General features: G+C 42.1%; 2 protein-coding genes across 5 annotated transcripts in view; one reads left to right on the forward strand and one right to left on the reverse strand.

Moving 5' to 3' along the window:
• The window catches only part of ankrd27 (ankyrin repeat domain 27 (VPS9 domain)), an 85,533-nt gene extending 75,200 nt beyond the window's left edge, over nucleotides 1-10,333 (forward strand). For all 4 annotated transcript variants that reach the window (XM_078210765.1, XM_078210768.1, XM_078210766.1 and 1 more), the window contains exons 26-29: nucleotides 2,021-2,135; nucleotides 2,496-2,583; nucleotides 4,833-4,905; nucleotides 8,061-10,333. In XM_078210765.1, the coding sequence (XP_078066891.1) occupies nucleotides 2,021-2,135; nucleotides 2,496-2,583; nucleotides 4,833-4,905; nucleotides 8,061-8,375 (591 nt within the window). In that variant the 3' untranslated portion in view covers nucleotides 8,376-10,333. The remainder of the gene's footprint in view (nucleotides 1-2,020; nucleotides 2,136-2,495; nucleotides 2,584-4,832; nucleotides 4,906-8,060) is intronic.
• Nucleotides 10,334-11,901: 1,568 nt separating this feature from the next.
• The window catches only part of pdcd5 (programmed cell death 5), a 15,392-nt gene continuing 527 nt past the window's right edge, over nucleotides 11,902-26,766 (reverse strand). The window contains exons 2-6 of the mRNA XM_078210770.1: nucleotides 25,267-25,310; nucleotides 24,706-24,767; nucleotides 17,639-17,730; nucleotides 15,533-15,604; nucleotides 11,902-13,337 (exon numbers count right to left, since the gene is read on the reverse strand). Coding sequence (XP_078066896.1) covers nucleotides 13,290-13,337; nucleotides 15,533-15,604; nucleotides 17,639-17,730; nucleotides 24,706-24,767; nucleotides 25,267-25,310 — 318 coding nt within the window. The 3' untranslated portion in view covers nucleotides 11,902-13,289. The remainder of the gene's footprint in view (nucleotides 13,338-15,532; nucleotides 15,605-17,638; nucleotides 17,731-24,705; nucleotides 24,768-25,266; nucleotides 25,311-26,766) is intronic.

Genomic DNA, 26,766 nt, shown 5'->3' on the forward strand with positions numbered 1-26,766 from the left:
GTAAGTTTTGTGTCTAAGCAGCTGGCAACCTATTTTTGCAACCGTTAATTAATTTAATCACTCGGTCTATCAGATCTACATTCCAGTTTCCAGAATTTGAATATAGAGCAGAAGTGTCATTCTATACTTTACCAGATTCCATTAAGAGAATTTCAGTTTGTGTGTTGTTTAGTATTCAAAGATTTCCGTTCATGGCTGATGGAGTTCAATGTAGAGAAGTGTGAAGTTATCTATTTTGCGGACAAAAAAGACAGACAAATATTATCTCTCCTATTCCTGCTAGAAATGGCATTAGAATTTTACAAATACCACAAGACATTGGTTACCAGTTGTTTGGGAGATGGGAGATAAGAATGCAAGATGGGGGAGTTGATAGTTAAAGAGAATGTTCTCTGGTGAGATGTGAGATTGATGCTCCCCTAGGATCTAAAGCCTAGTACTTACAAAAAATAATGAGAAGGGTTAATTGAATGTTGGCCTTAAACTGTTCGAAAATGCTCCTGTGAAGCATACTGGGATGTTTTACTATGTTAAAGGCAATATATAAATGCAAGTTGTTGTTAATGAGGGTGAAATGATGAAGGGTTGCTGAAGCTTGCCTTCCCTTGTGTTTTAAAGATTGAGGGGCGATATAATCAAGGTCTTTAAAATTATAAAATAATTTGATAGATTCAGATAAACTACTTCCATTGGTGGAAACATCCAGAACAAAGGGGCCCAAACTTAAAATTAGAAGTAGGCTTTCTAAAGCATGAAATCAAAAAGCACTTTCACAAAAAGGGTAGGGCAAATCTGGAAAATCCTTGTTCAAAAAGGCTGTGGATGCAGAGCCAATTGAAACTTTCAAAACTTGAGATAAACAAATTATTGTTCGGCAAACATTTGAAGAGATAAAGAGAAAAGCGGGGCAAATGGAGCTGGGGTACTAATCAGCCATGGTCCAGTTGAAAGGCAGAGGGGCTGAATAATCTCCTCCTTGTTTCTATGTTCTTGTGTTTGTCTTTGTCCATAGGGGGATCTGGGTGTCCATGTACATAGATCCCTGAAAGTTGGCACCCAGGTTGATAGGGTTGTTAAGAAGGCGTACGGTGTGTTAGCTTTTATTGGTAGAGGGATTGAGTTTTGGAGCCAGGAGGTCATGCTGCAACTGTACAAAACTCTGGTGCGGCCGCATTTGGAGTATTGCGTACAGTTCTGGTCGCCGTATTATAGGAAAGATGTGGAAGTGTTGGAAAGGGTGCAGAGGAGATTTACCAGGATGTTGCCTGGTATGGTGGGAAAATCGTATGAGGAAAGGCTGAGGGGCTGTAGGTTGTTTTCGTTAGAGAGAAGAAGGTTAAGAGGTGACTTAATAGAGGCATACAAGATGATCAGAGGATTAGATAGGGTGGATAGTGAGAGCCTTTTTCCTCGGATCGTGTTGGCTAGCACGAGGGGACATAGCTTTAAATTGAGGGGTGAGGGATAGAATCATAGAAATCCTACAGTACAGAAAGAGGCCATTTGGCCCATCGAGTCTGCACCGACCACAATCCCACCCAGGCCCTACCCCCATATCCCTACATATTTTACCCGCTAATCCATGCATCCCAGGACACTAAGGGGCAATTTTTTAGCATGGCCAATCAACCTAAGATCAATCAATCAAAGATATAGGACAGATGTTTGAGGTAGGTTCTTTACTCAGAGAGTAGTAAGGGCGTGGAATGCCCTGCCTGCAGCAGTGGTGGACTCGTCAACGTTGAGAACGTTCAAGTGGTTATTGGATAAACATATGGATGATATTGGAATAGTGTAGATTAGAGGGGCTTTAGATTGGTACCACTGGTCGGCGCAACATCAAGGACCGAAGGGCCTGTACTGCGCTGTAATGTTCTATGTTCTATATCAATTTTACAGTACTCTTAAAGCTATATAAGCAATTCCAGATTCAATGCAGATTGATTGAATACTAAAGAATAGTATATGTGTAAGCAAAGAAAATGCATAAAATTTAGTTTTCTGTTTTTAACCTGCCCAGAATGTAGAGATTCTGAAAATCCTAGAAACAGTATCTGCTCAAGGAACTGAGGAGGATGGTGTATTCCGAAGAAATGCTTTTCGGAAGCGAATACCTACTGACATCAAAAAGAACTGTAAGAAGTTTTTCAAAGTTAATCATTAAGGAAAATTGTTTTGGACTGCAACTTAATTTTTGGGGTTTTCTCAAACCCTTTGCTGGTTTGCTGATCTTGCTCGGGTTGTGGTACGGATACTATAATTGTTAGCAGGAACGGGAAAAACTGACCAAAGTTCCCACAGCTGTAAGTTCATGTGTGTGGGCATCAGGTGAGAACAGAATTGGGCTTGGCTGTGGTATCTCGAGGCTGAACAGCCAGAGGGTGACTGTACTCCAATAAAGGAGCAAATGTCTTCTGGAAAGGGGAGAAAATTAATAAGGAAAGTTATATTAGCTTGTTTCCCTTTTAATACAACCTATTTATTCTGCTTTTCAGCTGATGAGTTTGTTAAGAAGCTAGAAGCAATTGACGAACCTAACAGTATAAGGATCCAGCTTGTGCAGTCTATTCATAAATTTAACAAGTAAGTAACTCTATGGAGGAAATGTAGTTTCACAATGGGTGCATGTTAACTCCTATCAGTGCCAGGTTTAATTCAGTTAAGTTACTTTTGACGTGTCATCTTTTGCAGAGAATGTTTTCTGGATTTTTCTTCGAAAGTAGTGAGGTGTATCTTACAAATGTGTCAAAGTATCTAGGATGGGAAAATTCGGACAGTGGGTGTGAAAGGATGATTGCTCCTTCTTGAACATAATCTAACCCAAACAGTCGTCAATTTTTGTAGATTAATCCTGATTAGCTGGTTCACAAATCAGAACATCGCATTGCCCATTTTAGATTATAATTTATATTTTGTAAGTTACTTGGAAGTTAACATTGTCATTATTTATAAACTACATTACATTTAGGAATTTTTAAAATGTATGTGATTTTTCATAACTTGGGCACAATGTTAAATTTGATGCTAACTGTTCTTATTTCTGACAAATAATAGGGGGCCTAATTCTTATCAATTTCTGAACCAGCCAATTAGCACAAAAATAGGCATCACCCGTAAACATGTCTTGAGCTTCCTCTATATGTATTGGTGGCACAGTGGTTAGCTCTGCTGCCTCACCGCACCAGGGACTCTGGTTCGATTCTGGCCTTGGATGACTGTGTGGAGTTAGGAGTTTGCATGTTCTCCCCATGTCTCTCTGGGTTTCCTCCCACAGTCCAAAGATGTGTGGGTTAGGTGGGTTGATTATGCTTAATTGCCGCTTAGTGTCCAAAGATATGTAGGTTAGGTAGATCAGCCATGCCAAATGTGGGGAAGGGCGGAACGTGCCTTGGGTAAGATGTTCTTTCGGAGAGTCAGTGCAGACTCGATGGTCCAAATGGCCTCCTGCACTGTAGAGATTCTATGGTATTGCTATGCAACATAGTACCTCACCTCTTAGATCACTTACTGGAGTTTCAAATGTAATTCCTCATAAGTACATCAGCCACGATTTTACATCACAGCATTGGCATGAAGTTGGTGGCTCTTTGCGCAGGTGTATGACCCCAAATGTGGAGTATAAAACATAATGCACACAATTGTACTTTAAAGTCTATTTCAAAGTTAATCATCTTATAATGGTAAGAATGTGCATTGGCAGCAAAATAAAACCCAAGTCCCAAAGGCGCGCACAACGTAACATTTTGAAATTAAACTAACTTTGGTACACTGCATCATTATTTATATTTTAACGTGTTTATATTATTTTTGACCATTGAAAGATTGTACCAGCAGTTAGAAACTGGTGAGGTATTGAGTGTGTATGCATGGGGAGCATTGCCATCTCCGACTTCACAACTAAACAGTGAAGTCTGCTTCACACACAGTTGGGATAAATTTTCAGTTCTTCCATATATTATTGAGGTCACTGCTGAAACTTGTAAGTGGAGTCATGGAAAAGCCATGTGTTTACGTTGTTGCAAATCACATTCTATCAGCTGATGTCATGGTAACATTTTTATGGTATGTTCCCTTGGCTTAGATCATGTAATGACGTACATGAAGCAGTTCTGTCACATATCTTGCTATTGGTTCTTTCTACCACAAAGCATATGGGGCTAAAAATGAAATAATTCAAATAAAAGGTCAAATTGTTTTGATATAATATCTGTATTCTGCATTCAACTTTCTTGAGAAGCAAATGACCAGGCCACTTAAAACACTGAAGGAGAGCGAATATTTGTAACAGAACTACATCATTCCCTTTGTTGGATTCATACTTTGAAAAGTATTTCTCAGCTATATCTTGTTCTAATTAAATAGTTCTGTTACAAATATTCGCTCTGATTCAGTGTTTTAAGTGGCCTGGTAACTTGCTTCTCATGGAAGTTGAATCCAGCTGCACACAATATTAACCAGCAATCTGAAATACAGTGGAGATTCAACCCCTGGACTCTCTGCAGATTAGCTGGGTATTGACAGGTGAATGCATGTTTTGCGCTATAAGGTGCAAGTAGTCGGTTACATGAATGGTTTGATCTCATTGACCTGGGAAAATTATTGTGCAAAACCCAAAATGGAGAAAAAGGAAAGGAGAAGGACATTAGTTAAAAAGTTAAGTGTTCCCTTACTCACTTATGAAGCAAGAGGATGACAGTAAGATTAGTGTTTCTGTAAGAATTAGATCAAATTGGATGGAGGGACTTGCTTTTTTTTAAAACAAGATCTGTCTTGTCTGAATGTGTGTTTCTTTAAGGCTATTAAAGTTATTTTGGTTAAAACTTCGTCTGTAGATCCAAGAATTTAAGGAAGACTATAACAAGAGATAAAAGTATCCCTAAATTTGATGAACTCTTAATCCATCAGGTATGAAACCTAATTAGATTAATCTTATTGTATAATTATAATAATATCATGAAGCTATTTGATGCAAATTAATGAATGTGTACATTTATCTTGTTAATGAATTTGTTAAAAAAAACTGTTTTATAAAACAGAAATGGACCATCCACCCATCTGACATATGTTTGTGTTTATCATCCATGTTATTCTCTTCCTATCCCTCTTTATTTTGCCGAGTGTTCCACATTCCATCACCCTCTGGGTAAAGAGGTTTCTTCTGAATTCCCTATTGAATTTATTAGTGACTAAGTTATATTTATGGCCCCATGTACAGGTCTTGTTTGAAATGTAAGCCCCTCTATATCTATCTTATCAGACCCTTTCATAATCTTTGCGGTACTCTATACAATTACCGCTGAGGGCGGGATTTTACCGTGGGAAAATGCCGTAAAATCGGGCGTAAAGCGGCTAGCGTGAATGGTGCAAGTTTTCACAACCGGCGGGATTTTATGGCAGCTGGATTTCCAGTGCAGTCAGCCCCTCGCTGGAAATGTGCGAGCGGCTGGTTAATTTATTGAATTTTATTTGCATGTACATTTTAATGTGTTTAGCGACCCCGGCGCTCAATCTTCCGGACTCACTTGTCTTTGTGGAGAAAAACACCTGCTCCCCATAAACAGGGAACAGTCATGTTGGCCTCACCAGTGGAGCCGGATGCCATTGAGGCCCTCCCTGGGGAGGCCGAGGGAAAGGTAGGTGGTGCCCCGTGTGCAGTGCCAGACTGGCAGTGTCACACTGGCACCTGGGAAATGCCCACCGAGCAGTGCCTGGGGGCGGGGTCAATGGGGGCAGTGCCAGGGGGCAGGGCCAATGGAGGCAGTGCCAGGGGCAGGGCCAATGGGAGATGGGACAGGGTTAATGGGGGTGGGGGACAGTGCTGGAGACAGGGCCAATGGGAGGTGGGACAGGGTTAATGGGGGTGGGGGCAATGAGGGCCGTGCCCAGGGGGTGGGGCCTGTGAGTGAGGGGGGGCAGGGGGCCCACTGCCATTCCGCACGTGATCGATGGGGGAGGGAGGGAGGGGGACTTCGATCGGTTTGGGCAGTGGGGGGGTTGTGATCGGTTTGGGCCGTGGGGGCTGCATCTCGGGCTGCGGGCCCCCGCGGCTGCTGGGTTTTGGCGGGGAGGGGGGTGGAGGCTGCTCAAGGCTGCCTGCAATAGTAGGGGCCTCATGATGTAGAGATGCCGGCATTGGGCTGGGGTAAACACAGTAAGGAGTCTAACAGCACCAAGTTAAAGTCCAACAGGTTTAATTGGTAGCAAAAGCCACTGGCTTTTAGAACAGCCTGTTTTGGAAAGCTCTCTCAGTCTGTTAGACCCCTGCTACTGTTAATGCGCATGTGCAGCATCAGGGATCTGCACATGCGCACTACCTCCCTCTACAGGCTGTCGGGCGTGTTAAGCCCCGCCCACAGCCTCTCTGGCCAGAAATAGACAAATTCAACATTTTGCAGAGTGCATGAGATTGAACCTGAAAACCCATCCAAAAACTCTCCCAGTTTCACACCCGTCTGACACTTAGAAAAAAATCTCGTAAAATTCCGCCCATAGTCTTTTTTCCAAAGAAATTTGACTCAGCCTATTCAATCCTTCCTTATACGCTTAACATTTAAGTTCTGGTATCAGGCTATTAAATCTTTAATCCACCATCTCCAGTATCTTGATATACTTTTTATAACATGTAGAATGTTAATAATGCTCCTATTATGTTCTAACCAAAGTTTTAGACACGTTGAACATGACTTCTCTGTTTTCCATTCTGTGGGTGAGATTTTCCCCACTGTGATGTGTTTTGCAGAGGTGGAAATCCACGCCTTTGGTGGGACCCGAAGATCTTCCCAGTGGGAACAATTGTAACTACCTTTAGAAAGGGAGATAAACCATGCAATGGAAACTACTGAAGTGTTTCCCTTTTGCCATTGCAGAAAGAATTGTGGCACATATTCTCCTGAATTGCCTACAACCCATGGTTGAAGAAATCACCCCCAGAAAATAGTGTGGCTTCAGACCTTTCAGGAAGTCTCTAGCAGCTGTCAACTAGTTTGTAAATAGTATGGGGCAATCACATAGCCCAATCATGTTGGTATGGATTTTGAAGGCATCTGTTTCAGACATCAAGACAGTTGCAGTTGTCATAGAGCAGTTGCAAGATTGTGACAACGTTTCTTGGACACCCAAATCTTTGGAACACAATCCATTGAACCTTGCAATTTACTGAATCAAATGCTTTGGTCAGGTTGATGAATGCAATGAAGAGTTCTTGGTGTTGTTCTTGAACATTTTTGGGGGGATTTGTTTGGCAACAAAGACCATGTCAGAGGTTTCATTGGAAGGTCAGGGCTTTCCAAAGTTTTCCAATCACTGAACCTTTTGACCTCTCAAGAGTACCAATGGAACCCCTAAGAAACATTCTTTTGGTCCATAACTTCCTGGCATCAAATTTGGGGAGGTACTCCAAAGATGCGCTGGGGAAACCTTCTTGGATTCCCTGGTTTACCTGGCAATTGTCCAGAAGTGCTAACTTCCCCTGGGCAATTGCGCTGCGCTGGGAACCAGCATTTTATACATTTTACACTGAAAGAGTTAAAAGAAATAAAAGCATAACCATTTTAAAGACCCGACGCTCCCGCCCTGATCCGTGCCCCCTTGATGTTCAAACCATCCTCTCGCTTTGATGTCTGAACCTGCACTTCCCCACCCCCACGTATATCCTATTTGTTTACATTACACACTCATCTTCTCCCTGGCCTGTTCTTTTCAATGGAACATTTAAACTCAGCTGCTTTAGGGCTAGTACTCATTCCACACTTTTTACACTGTAAGGAGAGCTTATCTCAAATTTAAAATCACCGAACCTACCCTGGAATCCCTGATGAGTCCCATGAAACCCTCAGATTCCGTGGAACCCAGTTTGGGAAACACTGGTCTTACCTCCTTTAGACATTTATTGCCCAAGAAATATATGGTCTCCTTATTCTTCCTAAAAGAATGTACCATCTCACTTAATCTGTATTGAATCTTCTTTGCTAATTTAATGCCTGTTCTGCAAGTTTATTAGCGCTGCCCTTTATTTGTTTTAAGTTAGTCTAATTTATGTACTTTTTTGTTTTGTCTGACAGTTGGCAATCAAGACTTTTGACAAAAGAAAATTGAAACAAACTGAAACAAAGGATCAGAGTGCACCATCATTTAATTCTGAAGTTGACCTTGAAATTGAGGAAGAAATGTCAATTGCAGCAAGCAATGTCAAGACAGATTGTCCAGGAAAGAGATGTACAGATTTTTCTAACTGTTTACCCAATAAACTGAATGATGTAAATGGCAACGCCCAATTTGGAGAACTTTGCAATCATTCACAAAATTCACAAGATTTAGAAACAGCTGATGATGCAACAGTCAGCAACCACAAAAATATAAATTTGTTTGGAACCTAAAAATGTTACACAAAATGCAGCCTCCAGGAAGATACCTAACGAACAGTATGTACACAAAAAAGGACTGCGATTCTTGGTACCTACTTCAACTGGAGAACTGAAACCTTGGATAAACATCGTCACTTAAGTTCAAGAAAACACATCCACTGAGGTCACAAAGGGGAAAGCACTTAAAACCATATGGATAAATGTATTGCAGTAGCAATATTTTACTTTGCACTTGTATAGGGAAATTGAGCTTTGTCCATGAGCTACTATGTAGTATTCCATTAGTCATGCATCGTTCTGTATTTTGTGTATGTGTGTGTGTGTATATGTGTACGTAAAAACAAATCACTCCTAGTTATTGGCAATGTGATTTTAACATTAAAACATCAAAAATGTATTTTTTTAAACTCTTGCCAATTTTCCTATTAAGCACAAATAAAGCTGTTTCTGTTGGTGTCCGTATTTTTCAAGAGGACTTTCTATAACAATGTGTGCCTTATATTTAATTTATAAATGTGCTTAAGGAATGTTACTGTTCAGATAAATAAATATTCAAAAATAAACTTTTTTGGAAAAAAATTGGAATTTAATATTTTTATTTTCCCTCGACTGACCGGGCTTTCAGGATGGACAGTGAATGCTGCAAGTCTAACAGATACTTGGAACTCTTGTCTCATAATTCAGGTCTCTTGGATGCAATATCTGGTGGCACTGTTTTAGCCATGTCCAAAATAATCCCTTCTATTACAACACTCTCATGATGCATAAAATATATGTAAAGTCAAACCATTGCTGTGTTTAGACATGTTTGTTTAGATATGTTTGTGTGTCTAATGTGAAAGAATCCACTTCAAAATGTAGTGAGTACAGAGCAGTTCCTATAGGTTTTCCCAGCTTTCACATTTCCGCTGTTTATAGAAATGTCCACACTTTGAAAAAATGGATATGACTGAACAGGCTTCAGATGGGGGTTCTCTGGCCATATTGATGGAGTAAAGAAAAGTTATAAAGAGTTCTGCCTTAGAATTTACGTAAGAATTTTCTGATAACATTTGCTTATTACAGGAATATTTTAGTTTTAATTTTAAATTCACAAACGGTAGAAATCTATTTACATTTTCACAAGCTTCCAATATCCATCAAACAGAAGATTGACTAATTAGCCGTGACTGTTTAATTTACTGCAAGCTGTTGCCAAGTATTCTGACCATGTGCCATCATATACTTTCCTTGTTATGAATATATATCACAAGCCCTAAACAAGGTTATAGATTAAATAGTATAGAGTCAAAACAAATGAACCCATTGAGAGATTGTTTGTAAGGGAAATATTTAAACTGTTGCATAAGCAGTTTTAACATTTACATAGTCTGCCATTTGGTTTCTGTTGCCTTTTTCACTTCTTACTGCAATGTATCATTTTGTAATTCTCTGCATGGTGGCACAGTGGTTAGCACTGCTGCCTCACAGTGCCAGGGACCAGGGTTCGATTCCAGCCTTGGGTGACTGTGTGGAGTTTGCACATTCGCCCTGTGTCTGTGCGGGTTTCCTTCCACAGTCCAAAGATGTGCTGGTTAGGTGGATTGCCGATACTGAAGTGGTGGAGAGCTGGTGCAGGCCTGATAAGCCGAATGAACTCTTTCTGCACTGTGGGATTTTATGATTCTAAATTGCATTGACCATGAGTCTGCCGTTTCACCAGTCTTGGATCCTCCTTAACGATGTTTTCATTGCTTATTATGGGGGCAATTCTCCCGTTGTGACTCGCAAATTTTCTGGTGGGTCGGTTCAGGAGATGCATGTTGGTCATTTTGTGGGATTTGCCCATGTGTTCCCGAAGCAAGTGCGTCTCCCAGAGCCAGCCAACAGGCACAGTTGGGACCATGCTGGAAACCGGCAGGAAGAGAGGTAAATGATTTTAAATGTAATTATCAGGCCCGGCATGGAATTTGCCAGGCCTGATAGCATCTCCCACCCCACCAGGAGCATTTCACTCCGTGTTTAGAATAGTTCCCCACGTTTGGGGAATGAGCAGGAGGCCCTGCTGGAGTGAAGGGGGGGGGGGGGGGCCAGGGGGTTGGGTGGTGCCCTGGGCATAGGCACCCTGACAGTGCCAGCCTGTGCCCCATGGCACTGCCCATCAGGTATCAGGCAATGCCAAGGGGGTGGGGCCTAGGGGCGATTGGTGGGGGGTCCTGCTGCCATTCTGCACAGGAATTGGTCTGGGCTGGAGTTTGGGGGGGGGGTGCTTTGACTCCAGGGATGGGGGGGGGAGAGATAGCCACTGCTGGAGGGGGAGCCTGGGGATTGCGGGGCGGGGGGGCGGGGGGGGGGGGGGGGGGCGGTGGTCAGGGCTGGCCCAGGAATTGTCGTGGGGGGCTGTGATCGAGCCATGGTGGTGTCAGGAGGGGCAGCACTGTGGGGGTCCTGGGGTGGCAGCGATCAAGCTGGCCAGCAAACGGAAACTGACAGATCGGGGCCACTGGGTACGCACAGAGCTGTCAGACACTGGCGTAAATTGGCCCTGGGTTTTAATAGTAATCAGGATTGTGACCTCTGCATTGCAGAGTGGGGAGATTCAGGTCTGAAGTTGCACTGAAAAAGCAGTCATGATCTTGACCAGTTTTCTCACCATTTCAGCACTTTTGGGAGAATCGCCCCCTACATTTCTGACTTGCATAAGCATCTGCAAGCTTTGAACTTGTACCTTTGAACTTGTACCTTTGTATACCCAATCCAGTTCATTAAATATATCAGAAAGAACACTGGTACTAATATCAACCCCTTGGGTACATCATTATGTCCCTCTATTGAAATATACAAAGTAGGAAGAAGCTTTGAGAGAATTTGCCTAGACAGAAAAGCCACTCATCTAGACACCCTTTGTAGATGAAGCAAGGGCATATGACAGCACCAGATAAGGATATGCCAGAGTCTCAGTGCTAAAACACAACCTTGACCACAATGCAGATCTCAAATGGTTCTGATATTGACTTAGTGTGATGTCATGGAAAGGGAAAATCATGGAAAGGGAAGCAGCAGCTTTGGAGAGCAGCCAATTTTCTCCAACTTAAAATAGATCACTTCTGGTGAATGCTTGGTAATATTAATGAAGGCAATATAAAGTTGTCCCCTTCATTTACTCCATTTCTCTTGGACCTGCCAGACTGAGAAGATCAGATTAATTGTGGATCTTCCAGTTCTGAAACCACAATGATATGCATCAAAAATGGGGATGGAATTCTTGGCCCCAAGGGATAGGGGTGAGGAAAAGAACATTGGCTCCGTGGTATTGGCTTTGGCCTTGCTAACAAAGAATGAAAGCCAGTCTTAGAAAGTGTACTGAGAGTAAGGGTATATAATATAGCCTTCATAGGTAGGAGAAAGTAGGAGCAAATAGGAGCAGGAGGAGACTATTTGGCCCATCAAGCCTACTTTGCCATTTGAACATTAATCATATCTGGCTCATTAAGACCTGTTTTTTTTAGTCTTGTATGCTCTTGAGCTGCACCCACTTCAACAAAATTAACTGTTCAGAGGAAATTCAACACCTATCTGCTTTATTGTAAAATTACAAACCATTTCTTGCTCAGAATAAAAAAAATCAAAGCAACCTTTTAAATTGCTGCTCATTTCACCCTTGCAGATCTTGCATGAGGAAAATGTCAAGTGGAATTGATGACTATTCTCTACAATTTAAACAGTATTTTTGTAAGATGTCATGGGCAGCAAAGTCATCAAAAGCCACATGACTAGAAAGACGTCTCGTGTGGCACACCAGATTTTTTACAGAGCATGTTTCAATCGCTCCTGGATTTGTATTTGCACCGTAACATTTTAAATATCTGGCTCCCTTATCATCAGGTTCAATTTTGCATTTATACATACATTCTATACAACTATTCAATTTGTTTGACTGTGTTCTGAAGAGTCATAATTGGCTCAAAATGTTAACTGTTTCTCTCTCTCCACAGATACTGCCAGACCTGCTGAGTATTGCCAGCACTTTGTTTATATTTCAGGTTTCCATGATCAGCAGTATTTTACTTTTATGAATATTTCAACAATGGGTAACAATCAGTAAGTTCAGACTACACCAAGATAATTGCAATGAAGTACATCTTTATTACATACTGGCAGAGATTTGGACTAAATTTGGGAATTGTGTTTTTTTTTTAAATCAAGCAAACAGATTGCATTCCTTCAAATTAAAATTTCAAAATTATTAGTCAGAAAGTAAATCAAAACAAGAAGGGCTGATCCCAGTCTGCTAGCAGGGAGCGAACCCTGGGTCCGCAGAAGCTCATGAACTGAGAATTGCAGGTGGTTTGCCAGCAATTTCTCAAGTGTAGGGCATTCTCCAGTCCAGGGATTACCCTAAAATGTACAGTAAAACAAAACACAATATTCAGGTGTGCAAAAACAAGTTGTATATTGCTTTTCTTGCACAATATCCCCAATTAACACCTCAACTTTTTGGTTTCTAACATTCCACAATGTAGCAGTTTAATTCAAACTTGATTGAAATGAAACTGCAGAGATCTCCTCCATTTAGACAGTAATCAGAATTACCCGTACATGTCTGTAGACAGCCTTAGTGGCTGTTCTCAGCAGTGAGTGGGGTTAACCAGAGAAATTGTTTGTTAAGATGGTCTTCAAAGTCTTTTCGAAAAGTTGGTCTCAGGAGTAAATTTCCACACATAACCACCAGGAAATTCTATCCACGCCTTCAAAGCAGCATTTAAAACCACCAAGTTGTGAAGTGATTTGCTATTTCCATCCACAGATACAAAACTATACAGAGAAAAACTCTCTCAGTAAACAAGGAGAAAAATATCAAATACATCTGTCCATCCTTTTGTCAGCACAGCTCTCTTAGCTTTCATTCCCCTTATTATTAAATTAGCTTCTTTGGATGGTCAGAATTCAGTAATCATCTTCTTCATCAGAATCCATTACTTTCCGTCTGTTGAACTGAAATACACAAGGATTTGAATGTGTCAGTTTTTCCAAATATCTCTTAGCAGAGTCTGTATCCAGTATGAATTATACAATTACACAGCGCCGAGCTTTTACCTCACTCTCAAATCATTCTTCTGAGTTATTAACTCGCAGCTCTATCTTAAAGGAAAGTTACAGCTCCCAAGTTTTGACGTAACCCGACCTCTCCCAGGGGACAAATGCAGTTGTTAATTTAAAGAGACTGCCATTTTCCCTGCAAAGAATATCTGAGCAGTGGCCTAAATAGGGAAGGCCAGATTAATAGCTGATCACAACCATACCCGAGATTGTATTTCACAAACACCAAAGATTATCTATATACTTTCATTCTCTGAATATTGCAGATACTTTAAGATACAATTGAAGAAAAATAAATTTTCATATTTGTGCAAACACGCAGTTCTGAACTTCCCTTTAATTTTCCTGACTAACCAGGAGTTGAACTCTTGTTGAGTCTCGGAGGCTTCCACAGAATGAAGAAAGCAGAAACACCATGTTAAGACTAGACCCGCCTTAATAATTATTGATTGGCAGTTTTCCTATTTCAGACAGTTTGGGCACAGTTAAGAAATGCTCCCAACCAAATAAATTAATATGCAATATTACCTCTTCGTTTAAGTTTTCTTAAAGCTTAATTATTAGTGTCACAAGTAGGCTTACATGAACACTGCAATGAAGTTACTGTGAAAATCTCCTAAATTTGCTTTTATTGGGCAGGTTACAAACTCCTCTGAGCATTAGGGGGTAGTTTATATTTTAAGTCATGTCTTACATAACACAGGAAGCTTCTCCTGACAAAAGCAGTGAGTGGCCTATTTATTTATTATTGTCGTATCTTTTGGACTGCACCCTTTAATTTTTATTTCCATACTGTAAGGCACAAACACTTTTCACAATTTCACCACAACGGCTAGTCAAAACATCCATTTCACTTTTACTTTCACTAGATGGTCGTTTCGGTTGTCCCTGTGCACATTACAATTAGAATTACAATTAGGGGTGGCACAGTGGTTAGCACTGCTGCCTCACAGCTTCAGGGACCCAGGTCCGATTCCCGACTTGGGTCACTATCTGTGCGGAGTTTGCACATTCTCCTCGAGTTGGCGTGGGTTTCCTCCGGGTGCTCCGGTTTCCTCCCAGTCCACAGTGCGGGTTAGGTTGATTGGACATGCTAAATTAACCCCGAGTGTCCCAGGATGTGATAGGTAGAGGGATTAGCAGGGTAACTAAGCGGGGCTAGGGCCTGGGTGGGATTGTGCAGACTCGATGGACCAAATGGCCTCCGTCTGCACTGTAGGGTTTCTATGATTCGGAGAACCACATTTTTTGATAAAAAGGCTGAGACAGCAAGAATAGGTTTCAAACAATTTAGAGCACAAAATATTTGACAAGCCAATCCAAATCATTCCAATTACAAGATATTTGTGTAAATAAAAGCAAAATACTGCAGATGCTGGAAATCTGAAATAAAAACAGAAAATGCTGGAAAAACTCAGCAGGTCTGGCAGCATCTGAGGGGAGAAAAATAGAGTTAATGTTTCGAGGCTGTATGGTTTTTCTTCAGAGTGAAAGAGAAGGTGAAATGAGACAGATTTTATACTGTATAAGGGGTGGAGAAGCTGAAATTGAGTAGGTCAGTGATTGGTGGGAGCTCGGAGAGATTGCAACAAAGAATTAAAGGTGCAATCTCTCCTAACTCCCAATCACTGACTTCCTACTCCCTTCTAGCTGCCCCACCCACTCATACTGTATATAATTTTAGATGTATGAGGCAAGTTTTTTTTATACAGAGGGTGGTGGGTGGCTGGAACTCGCTGCCGGGGAAGGTAGTGGAAGTGGATACGTGAGTGACTTTTAAGGGACGTCTTGACAAATACATGAATAGGATGGGAATAGAGGGATATGGTCCCCGATAGGGGAGGAGGTTTTAGTTCAGTCGGGCAGCATGGTCGGTGCAGGCTTGGAGGGCTGGTGCAGGCTTGGAGGGCCGAAGGGCCTGTTCCTGTACTGTAATTTTCTTTGTTTATAATCCAACCCATTTCTCCCTCTCTTGCGCTCTGAAGAAGAGTAGCATGGACTCAAAATGTTAACTCTATTTCTTTCTTCAGATGTTGCCAGACCTGCTGACAATATATTTGCATTTACCTTGACAATATATTTGCATTTACCTTGACAATAGTTTGCTTTCCCATTTGTTGGTTGACTTTCTCAAGGATTTCAATCAATCCTGATTCAGAAATCTAAAAACATAAATACAATAATGAAGTTTGATACATTTATAATGGAACTGGTTTCATTACTTCTTTTCCATTGTAGACAGAGCAAGAACGACTACAAAGATTTTAACAACAATAGTGGCTTTAAAATGGCATTTCTGATTGAGAGTTAAGCATGCTGGGATTTTTGGTCAATTAATTAAAACCAAATGCAGGTCATAAAGTCACTGAGTCAGGGATCTGATCTGGGAACTGTGACCTGAAGCTTCCTGTGTCGACCAAATATGGGAAGTTGCTTACTTTCGAGTAGACTTGATGGCATCAAATTTTATTGCCGTTATGTGAAAGACATGCCATTTGAACCAAGCATAATGGCGTAGTTTACAAGTAATTTCATTGGCTGTTTGAGCCATGTGATTGGTTTCTGGTTACACAATTGGCTGGATGACAGAGAATCTTCTGGAAGAAAGTGAAGGAATTTGTAGATAAAAGACATGTGCAGTCCTTTGTTTGCCAACGATAACTCTACAGAGATTCACCATTGTAAGAAGCGTGCCCTGAAAGATTCTTCAGAGAGAAGACTATCAAGGTAGATTCTACATCGGGGATATTTCTGGCCAGGTTTTTCCTAAAGCTCGATAGTATCTATTTTCAGTTAAATAGTTAAAGTTAAATGTTCAGTTAAGAGTTAAAGTTCAGTTGTGAATTAATGTTCAGTAAAAGAGTTAAAGAGTTGCAACTTTTTAAGTTTGAGTTGGTACCTCAAGTGTTAAATAAAGGGAGATTGTTAAATGAATTAAAGAGTCGGCTCCTGTTCATGTTTGTCTCATTAAACTGGAGTAATGCCATGGTATGTGCGTTTTTAAAAAAGGCAACATTGCAGAAACCACCAGCCTCATCTATCTATTCAAGTAAAGTCATGACCTACTGAAAATTCAAACAGCCAATAACCTTAAAGCAAAGTACTAATTACTTCTTTATCTTCCTTCTTTGACAGCCTTCCACATACCTTCCAAAATTAGCAAAACATGCCAGCGAACAGCACTTGGATTACCAGCCAGTATTTTTGCTGAATGGCCAGTTGCTTGGTAATGCACAATTGCAGGCTAGAACAACCAGACCTCTCGTTTCCTTCCTGACCATGGCATGGTTAGGCCCAATCTATGAGGAACTGTAGCATGAAACCACACCCTATCACCTTGTGATGGAACATGGTGGACTGGAAGCTGTAAAAGCATATGACTCATTCACCAAACATTACAATTAGAACTGTTTTCATAATTGCAGCTTTCTAATGAGAAATATTCTCAATTAATGCAAAAGTGTAAACGTTTTTCAGATGATGTTAGAACAGAAGAAACAGGAGCAGTAGGTTAAGTGGTTTAAGCCTACTCCAATGTTCTTTGAGTGCACCTTCCCGCTTTAACCCCATATCCCTCAATTCCCTTAGTACCCTTCAATCCTGTTTTGAATGTACTCAACGGCTGAGCATCCACAGAATCTGGGGTAGAGAATTCCGGATTCATAATCCTCTGAGTAAAGAGTTTTCTCCTCATCTCAGTCCCAAATGGCCAACTCCTCATTCTGGGATTGAGAGCCCTCAGTCTAGACTCCCCAGCCAAGGAAACATCTCCCCAGTGCCAACCCCGGTCAAGGCTTTTAATGTTTTATTTAGATCACCCCCCCCCAATTCTTTTAAATTCTAAGGAACATAGGTTTAATATATTCAAATCTTTCCTCACAAAACAATCCTCTCACACCAGGAATCAGTTAACAAACCTTTGTTGCACTCTCTCAGAGGCAAGTATATCTATCCCTATGAAGGAGACTTAAAATGTACACAGTACTCCAGGTCTCACTGATGTCTGATTATAACTGCAGTAAATCTTCTTCAATCCCTTTGCATTAAAGACTAACATATTGTCGACCTTCCTAATTGCTTCCTGCATCTGCATATTAGCTGCTTCTTTCTTTGTGCTGCAAAATATGATGGGAAGGCTTGGTTTTAATTGACAGAAGAGCATGAGTTTGAGATATCCCGGATTGACAATGTCTTACTTTTCCACCAAGCTGCCCAAATCGTGCCATCTGGATAAGGTAATTCTCCACCGATTTGGCTTTCTCGGGTTTCACCAGAGCCAAATTACTCACTGGGAATGAAACATAAATACAAAATGAGATGGATCACACAGAAACTTCATTGAGGGGAATACTTCAGGAAAGACTAACTAAAAGCATATCTGCAAACCCAGTCATTTTGTAAGATCAAAAGTTAAACGTAACTACCCTAGCACTAAAGATATTCCAATCATTATCCTGTTTAGTGGATGAATACAACCGTTGTGTTGTATCCATTGGCTTTTGCCGTAGGAAAAGTAAAAGTAAACTGCCAGCTGGAAATGTTATTCACGCTCCGTGCTAAGGTTGTAAAACGTCCAACTCAGCAACTCACGTCACTCAAACTATAAAGTAAAAAAAACGGTTTCCACAGGTAAGTTTCTTTTTAATTTTTGCCATGGAAAATTCCAGTTCATTCTCACTAAAACTGCTTACAAGATTTGTACCTGGATTATTCCTTTTAGGTTAAAAGCTTCACCACAGCATCTACAAGGCTGCAACACTGGCCTTTCCGATTTGGTGAGAAGTTTAACAACACCAGGTTAAAGTCCAACAGGTTTATTTGGTACCAAATAAACCTCTTGGACTTTAACCTGGTGTTGTTAAACTTCTTACTGTGTTTACCCCAGTCCAACGCCGGTATCTCCACATCATGACTTTCCGATTTGGACAGTACACGGACACCACCAGGTGGCAATAATGAGTTAATGACACCTCCACTTTCATCAGCTAGTATCAAATACCTGGTTACACTCAGCAGGTCAGGCAGTACCTGTGGAGAAAGAAACAGAGTTAACCTTTCAGTTCAATGACCTTCCGTCAGAACTGAAAAACGTCAGAGATGTAACAGGTTTTAAACAAGGTTAAATAGAGGCAGGGAAAGGGAAGAGAGGACAAGAATAAAAGGGAACATCTGTGATAAGGTGGATGCCAGGAGCAATTAAACGGAGAAAGAAACAATGGTGCAAGGTAAAAAGGGATGGTAATGAGACAAGTAAAGAAACAAAAAAGGTATCCAGAGGTGGTGTAAATGGGAATCAAAGAATCATCACCAACAGTTGCCGTCCATAACAACGGGTGCCGTGGTTATGATCGGAACTCAACATTGAGTCCAGAAGGCTGCAAAGCGCCTATTTGAAAGATAAGGTGCTATTCCTCCAGTTTCACGGAGACAGTGTAGGACACGAGCACAAATGGGAATAGGACAGAAAATTAACATGATAAACGCAGCGCTCAGAGTCACGCTTGAGGACTGAATTAAGGCATTCGGCAAAGAGGTGAGCCAATCTGTCTGAACACCCAGTACAGAGGAGTCTGCACTGGAGCAGCAAATACAGTATTCTAAATTGAGAGGACATGTAAAATGCAGTTCCATCTGGAATGTGTGTTTGGGACAATGGGTGATGGGAAGGGAGGTAAAATGGCATCTCCTGTGATTTCATGGGAAGGTCCCTTGAAAGGGTTGATTGAGGAGTTGACCATGGTGCGACTGAAGAAATGGTCCCTTCAAATGCCTAAAGGGCACAGGGAGGGGAAGATGAGTTTGGTGCTGTCATCGTGCTGGAGGTGGTGGAAATGGTGGAGGATGATATGTTGAATGTGGAGGCTGATGGGATGAAACATGAGGACAAGGGAAATCTTATTGTTGTTCTGGGTTGGAAGGGAATGTCTGAGAACAGAAGAGTAGGAAATCGTTGAGAGCCTTGTCAACCAGGAAAAAGGAAGACACGTCAGAAGTACTGTATGGAAGGTGGCATTGTCCAATCAGGAGGGAGAGAACAAGTCCTTACTGGGAGGGGGTGGAAGTCAGTGGGTTCATAGTGGAAGCTGATTGATAGCCTACCCCCAAAAATGGGGACAGAGAAGTTGCAGAAAGGAGGGAAAAGGTCATAGAAGGATCATGTGAAGGCAGGAAAGAGTGGAAATTGGAAGCAAAGATGATTACACATTCAAGTTCTGGGCAACAGGAAACAGCACCAACACAGTCATCAACATACTGGAAAAAGATGAGGAAGAGCACCCGAGTAGGACTGGAACAAAGGCTACATTCAAAGCCAAGGCAGGCATAGCTGGGAACCATTCAGCTTCCCAATGAAAACACCTTTGCTTGAAGGAAGTGAGAGCAATCATTGGAGAAGTTGTTCAATGCAAGAACAAGTTCAGTCAAACAGAGGAGGGTGGGGGGAGGACTGGGACTGTTGGGTCTCTATTTAAGAATGAAGTAGAGGATGAAAGTGTAGAGTGACTGTGGTGAAAAGCAGTTGGTGAGGGCCAAGGATACTGGAAACCATTAAAATGCCAGATGGTATCGGGAGAGTTGTGGATGTGGGTGGGAACAGACTGGTCAAGGAGAGAACAAGTAGAATCTAGAGAGAAAGAAAGCTTTTTTTGGGGGCAAGAACAGGCTGCAACAATGGGTCTATCAGAGCAACTCCATTTGCAGATTTTGGGAAGGAGGTAGAAATGAGCTGTGCCAGGGTGGAGGGCTTGGAGGGAAGACCTCTAGAAGAAATGAAATTAAATGACAGACCTGGAGACAATGGCTCCAGTGATGGGGTATTAGTCCCGGTGAAGGTAGGAAGCGGTGCTGGACAGTTGCCATTCAGTCTCTGCTGAGTGCAGTGCCATCCTTGTCAAGATTTAATGACGACATTTGGGATGGTTTTTCAAGAACAGATCGTTAGCAGCTCAGAGGGTGATTGATTAGAGTGACGGGAAGAGAGAATTTGAGACTGCTGATATCACAGTGGCAGCTCCAAAGCAAATATTCTAGAGAGGAAAACACGTCCAAAGGGAGGGGAATTCTGAAGCTGGGAGAAAGGGTTCTACTCTGCATGGCGGTGGGACGATTCTTGGTCAAAGGAGGTGTGGAGGGAAAGTGAGAAAAAAAGCCGCTGCGCCATGCTGAACTCAGTTTATTCTGGTGGGGACCTGGTGTTTCTGATATGTCTTCCTCTTACCTCAACTGGAGTCCTCTCCAATGTGGTTGATGGCAATTGACCCTGTCCATTCAATTGCCCGCACTTCTGTTCTCACCCATTCCTCTCTCTGCAAGAACCATGATCGCGTTCCCTATGGCCACACCTTACACCCCACCAACCTCCAGATTCAATGCATCGTTCTCCCCCTTCCTATTGCCTCTAGTGTGATACCATCAACACATCTTGCCCATCTCTCCCTTTACAGCTTGCCAAGAGATTGTTGACTCCGCAATACCCTGGTCTGCTCCTCAATCACATCCCTCCTATGCAAATGCAGAAGATGCAACATCTGCCTGTTCACCTCCTTTGCACCCACTTTCCAGGGCCCCAAAAACCCCTTTCAAGTCAAACTGTAATTATAGTTTTATGAATTTAGTATACTGCACCGCGGTTTAGTCTATAAGCATGACTTTGAGCTTCAGGTGACCTGTCATTTTAATTTCCACCCACTTCCACACTGATCTCTGTCCCTAATGTTTCAAGGAAAGTCAATGTTAGGCATGAGGAACAGCACTTCACCTTTCAATTAGATATGTTACACTTCTGGACTCAACACTGCGTTCAACCATAGTCTGTGCTCCCATTTTTTGGGCAGCAGCATTTCTGCTATTCTCATTTACACCGCCACTCGACACAACTTTTGTTTCTTAATTTGTTCCATTACCATCTCCATTTGTCTTGATCGACCAATCTCCTACAGGACTGCTTAGAGTCAGTGGATTGGTCAGTATTTAAGAACTCTGTGACCAGCCTGAACGAGTACGCCACTGCACACTTAATAATGACTTCATTAGTAAGTGTGTAGAAGACTGTGTGCCAAAAAAGCAAATCCGTGTGTTTCCCAACCGGAAACCATGGATGAACAGGGATATCCACTGCTTGCTGAAGTCCAGGTCTGAGGCATTTAAGTCAGGCAACCCTGACCTATACAAGAAAGCCAGGTACGATCTAAGGAAATCCATCAAAGATGCCAAAAGACAGTATCAGACCAAGCTAGAGTCCCAGGCTAGCCACACCGACCCCTGCTGACTATAGCAAGGTCTGCAAGACATAACAGGCTACAAGATGAAGGCATGTAAAATCGCCGACTCTAACGCACCTCTCCCTTTGAGTCAATGCATTCTACGCTCGTTTTGAGCAAGAGGTCAGCGAGAGCACACCCTCCACCCTGGAAGCCTCGGATGAATCTGTATCTGGGGTCACCATCGCAGATGTCAGAGCAGCCTTCTCGAAGGTCAACCCACGGAAAGCGAGTGGCCCAGATGGGGGTACCTGGACGAGCAATCAGATCCTGCGCTGATGAGCTGGCGGGGGTATTCGCAGACATCGTCAACCTCTCTTTACAAAAATCTGAGGTCCCTATCTGCTTCAAGAAGACGACCATCATCCCAGTACCAAAGAAAAGTCAAGCAGCGTGCCTTAATGACTATCATCTGGTGGCTCTGACATCCATCATTATGAAATGCTTCAAAAGGGTAGTCATGGCACGAATTAATTCCAGCCTCCTGGACTGCCTGGATCCACTACAGTTTGCCTCCAACCGCAACAGGTCCACAGCAGACGCCATCTCCCTGGCCCTGCACTCAACCCTGGAACATCTAGATAACAAAGACACCTATGTCAGACTCCTATTTATTGAATAAAGCTCAGCCTTCAACACCACTATTCCAATGAAATGCATCTCCAAACTCCATGGCCTGGGCCATAGAAAGCATTCTTTCTGGTTTTATCACAGCCTGGTGTGGCTCCTGCTCTGCCCAAGACCACAAGAAACTACAAAAGGTCGTGAACATAGCCCAATCCACCATGCAAACCAGCCTCCCATTCATTGACTCTGTCTACACTTCCCACTGCCTCGGCAAAACAGCCAGCATAATTAAGGAGCCCACGCACCCCGGACATTCTCTCTTCCACCTTCTTCCGTCGGGAAAAAGATACAAAAGTTTGAGGTCACGTACCAACCAATTCAAGAACAGCTTCTTCCCTGCTGCTGTCAGACTTTTGAATGGACCTACCTCACATTATGATCTTCTCTACACCCTAGCTAAGACAGTAATACTACATTCCTTCTCTATGAATGGTATGCTTTGTGCTGTATAGCATGCAAGAAACAATATTTTTCACTGTATACTAATACATGTGATAATAATAAATCAAATCAAAATCCTGTTGTCATTTAATCTCTCCTGGTTTCCACCTTGTCACAAACATTCCCTATTGTTCTTTTCTTCCCTCCCTTTGCCTGTACCTATACTTGTTTAAAACCTGTTACATCTCCAAAGTTTTCCAGTTCCAAGGAAGGATCATCACCTTGAAATGTAAACTGTTTCTTTCTGCTGCCTGACCTGCTGAATCTATTGAGCATTTCTGTTTCAATTCCAGATTTCCAGCATCAGGATTTTGCTTCATTACCCAACACTTACTCAATAGCGTTTGTTCACAGGTGGGTGTGATCTAGTGCAAAAAAACTGGATTACACTGACACAGGTAATAAAACAAATTAGCTTCTGGAACCATTATTTAAACATACTGTCATGGCAACCACCAAATACAACCATTATAAGTTGAGGGAAAGAATTTTAACAGGGGCTTTAGGTACAGGAATCTAATACAGCAGTGAGTTCAGGGATGCTGCATGAGGACAACATGATGGAGGATAGGAGTGGGCAGCAGAATTTTAATTCAGCTGATATTTCCAGGTGGAGGAGAACTGGCCAAGCGATATATTGAAGAGTTGAACCAAAAGTGACAAAGGCATAGATGAGTGTTTGAGCAGTAGATTGGCTGAGGCAGCGACAAAGGTGGTCGAGATATTTGTATTAATAAATTTGTATTAATAAAAGCTTCCTAGTGGGTTAATAGAATCACACCTGGAGTGAAATGCCTTATGCTCACACTAATGCCAAAATAAATAAAAGTTGGGATCTAGGCTAACTTCATAATATACCCTGAGGTGTCTGATCTAGTCCCTAACAGGTGTAAAACTTCAAAAGCACATGGACAAGTTGTGGAGTGGGCAGATAGGTGGCAGATGAAGTTCAATACACCGAAGTGTGAGGCGATTCACTTGGTACAAAGAACATGGAGACAATATAAAATTGGTGGCAATGGTACAGAATTTGCGACAGCATTAGCCTCTGACTTCCTAACGTTTAAATGGAGGAAATTGAGGTCCATCCGTAACTTGTTTTTTAATTCATTGACAGGATGTGGCTGTCGCTATTAGGCCAGCATTTATTGCCTATTCCTACTTGCCCTTGGGAAGGTGGTGGTGAGCCGTCATGCAATCCCTGATGTATAGGTACACCCACAGTGCCGTTAGGGAGGGAGTACCAGGATTTGACCCAGCAACAGTGAAGCAGCGGTCTTATATTTCCAATTCCGGATGGTGAGTGGCTTGGAGGAGAACTTCCAAGTGGTGGTGTTCCCAGGTATCTGCTGCCCTTATCCTTCTAGATCGTAGTCATCATGGGTTTGGAAGATGCTGCCTAAGGAACCTTGGTGAGTTCCTGCAAAGCATCCTGGAGATGGCACACATGGCTGCCACTGTTTGTCGGTATCAGAGGGATTGAATATTTGTGGCATTCAAACTGGACAGGGACAAGCCACCTGATAACACACAAGCCACAGAGGGTTCTAAAGAAATCAGGTTCAAACCACCAACTATTGGTCTTTAAGTGCAGCTGTAAGTGGGATTTCTCAAAGGTGAATACAGGAGGAAGTGGAGTTGAAAGCAGGCAGGATGAGAAGAGAATGCAAGGGAGCAGTGATCAAGATGAACTGTCAGTAAGAGCAGAATCTGAGGAAGGAAAGTGGGTAGGAAATCCTGATGAAAAACTTAGGGTGTGGTTCTTTCCGATAAAGTTTATATTACTCCTGCTTCTGGTCAACGTAATACTTTGATCAATATACTTTGTAACCATTTTCTTTCACCAATGCTAACCAGTTAAAGACCTTATAGTTTATTAAGTGACTTTATGCCACAATTTTAATTAGAGCCGTAATGTAGAGTTTTCCATTACTTACATCTGGCACGAGCAGATTGATCTAAAACTTGAGCAAGAATGCCATTCCTCATTTCTGACTCCCTGCAACAACAGGTTGTTCACGTTAAGGAGGCACGAATCAGAGTATGCAGCATTGCATTGCTTCCAATAAAATCAAAAGCAAGAAAATAAAAAACAATGATACATAACAAGGGGCAGTTTTTCTGTACAGGAATCAAAATATAGACCTAATGCAGTTAACATAATTTGAATTAATGACATATTCTCCTATAAATTCAGAAGAAGAAACAAATTCAAACATATGGTAGTCTAGTGGTATTAACACACTATAGAACGGTTTAAAGCATTTTCACACTAGCTGCTGTCGAATTGCCCAATCTAGCAGGTCAAAGGTTTTTCTACAAGGAGGAAAGACAAATGTAGAGAACATCCCACCCATCCCCTCTCAATCTTACACATCCCCATTTTCTCCACAGTGGCCATTTACAAACAGGCAATTGGTAAACCTTTGCTGGGAGTGGCAAGCGGCAAAGAGTAAATTATGCGATAAGTTTCATTTTTAAACGGTTGGCATTCTTACCGCTGCTTCGCCTCTTGCTGGTTTTGCTGATCGTCAGGTGCATCCTGAATTGAGGTAAGATAAGAACACTTCAAAGGTTATGACATTTGTTCACAAATGCTAGCTGATTTTAAAAAAGGCTCGACAATTATACTAATCAACATGTCTACATGATTATGGAAGAACCTCACAAAACTTCAGTTTCCTGACTGACATATGTGAAATAAAGATTTGTTACACAAATTGACGGCTTTCATCTATCAACTGAATTGTAAATGACAACATGGGAACTAGGGTGAATTTGTAGAATGTTGTGGGTTGTTTTATTTAGGATGTGTTAATTAATTTGGAATGTTGTGGATTGTCTCCGCTGCGTTGGTGCAACCCGTCACAGCTGTCGAAATGTGAGCAGAGTTTTCAGAGCTGGTTGTTAGACATGGATTGGCCTGAAGCATCTTCAGTGAAATAAAAAATCTTAATAAAGAGATTTATTTTCAGCTTCGTACTTAAGAGCGTCAACCAAAGAACAAAGAACAATACAGCACAGGAACAGGCCCTTCGGCCCTCCAAGCCCACGCCGCTCCTGGTCCAAACTGGACCATTCTTTTGTATCCCTCCATTCCCACTCCGTTCATATGGCTGTCTAGATAAGTCTTAAACGTTCCCAGTGTGTCCGCCTCCACCACCTTGCCCGGCAGCGCATTCCAGGCCCCCACCACCCTCTGTGTAAAATATGTCCGTCTGATATCTGTGTTAAACCTCCCCCCCTTCACCTTGAACCTATGACCCCTCGTGAACGTCACCACCGACCTGGGGAAAAGCTTCCCACCGTTCACCCTATCTATGCCTTTCATAATTTTATACACCTCTATTAAGTCTCCCCTCATCCTCCGTCTTTCCAGGGAGAACAACTCCAGTTTACCCAATCTCTCCTCATAACTAAGCCCCTCCATACCAGGTAACATCCTGGTAAACCTCCTCTGTACTCTCTCCAAAGCCTCCACGTCCTTCTGGTAGTGTGGCGACCAGAACTGGACGCAGTATTCCAGATGCGGCCGAACCAACGTTCTATACATCTGCAACATCAGACCCCAACTTTTATACTCAATGCCCCGTCCTATAAAGGCAAGCATGCCATATGCCTTCTTCACCACCTTCTCCAGGCAGGGAAAAGTTTCAAAAGTGTGTCATGATATTAAGTTAACACAACGTGGCAGAGGTATGTGTTCTACCAAGTGCTCCCTTCACTTGTTCCTTCTGCAATGCTAATTTTACCTTCTGCTCAAGACTGGCCCATATTACACATTGATATATTTTATCTAGTTCGCTTTCTGGCCCAGAGAGACTGACTGGCACTGTGGTAACATAAATGTGACCATCAAAAAGCAAGCTTGTGCTCTTCAGTAGAGGCCTTTACTTTCCATGGTGAGCTTTTGCGAGGCGAATGACAGTGCAACTCATCCAGCAAAGTGCAGCAATTTGCATTCCACCAGGAAGCTCTTCCTCACCACAAAGTTGATG

This window comes from Mustelus asterias, chromosome 4, assembly GCF_964213995.1.
Source record: "Mustelus asterias chromosome 4, sMusAst1.hap1.1, whole genome shotgun sequence".
NCBI lineage: Eukaryota > Metazoa > Chordata > Chondrichthyes > Carcharhiniformes > Triakidae > Mustelus > Mustelus asterias.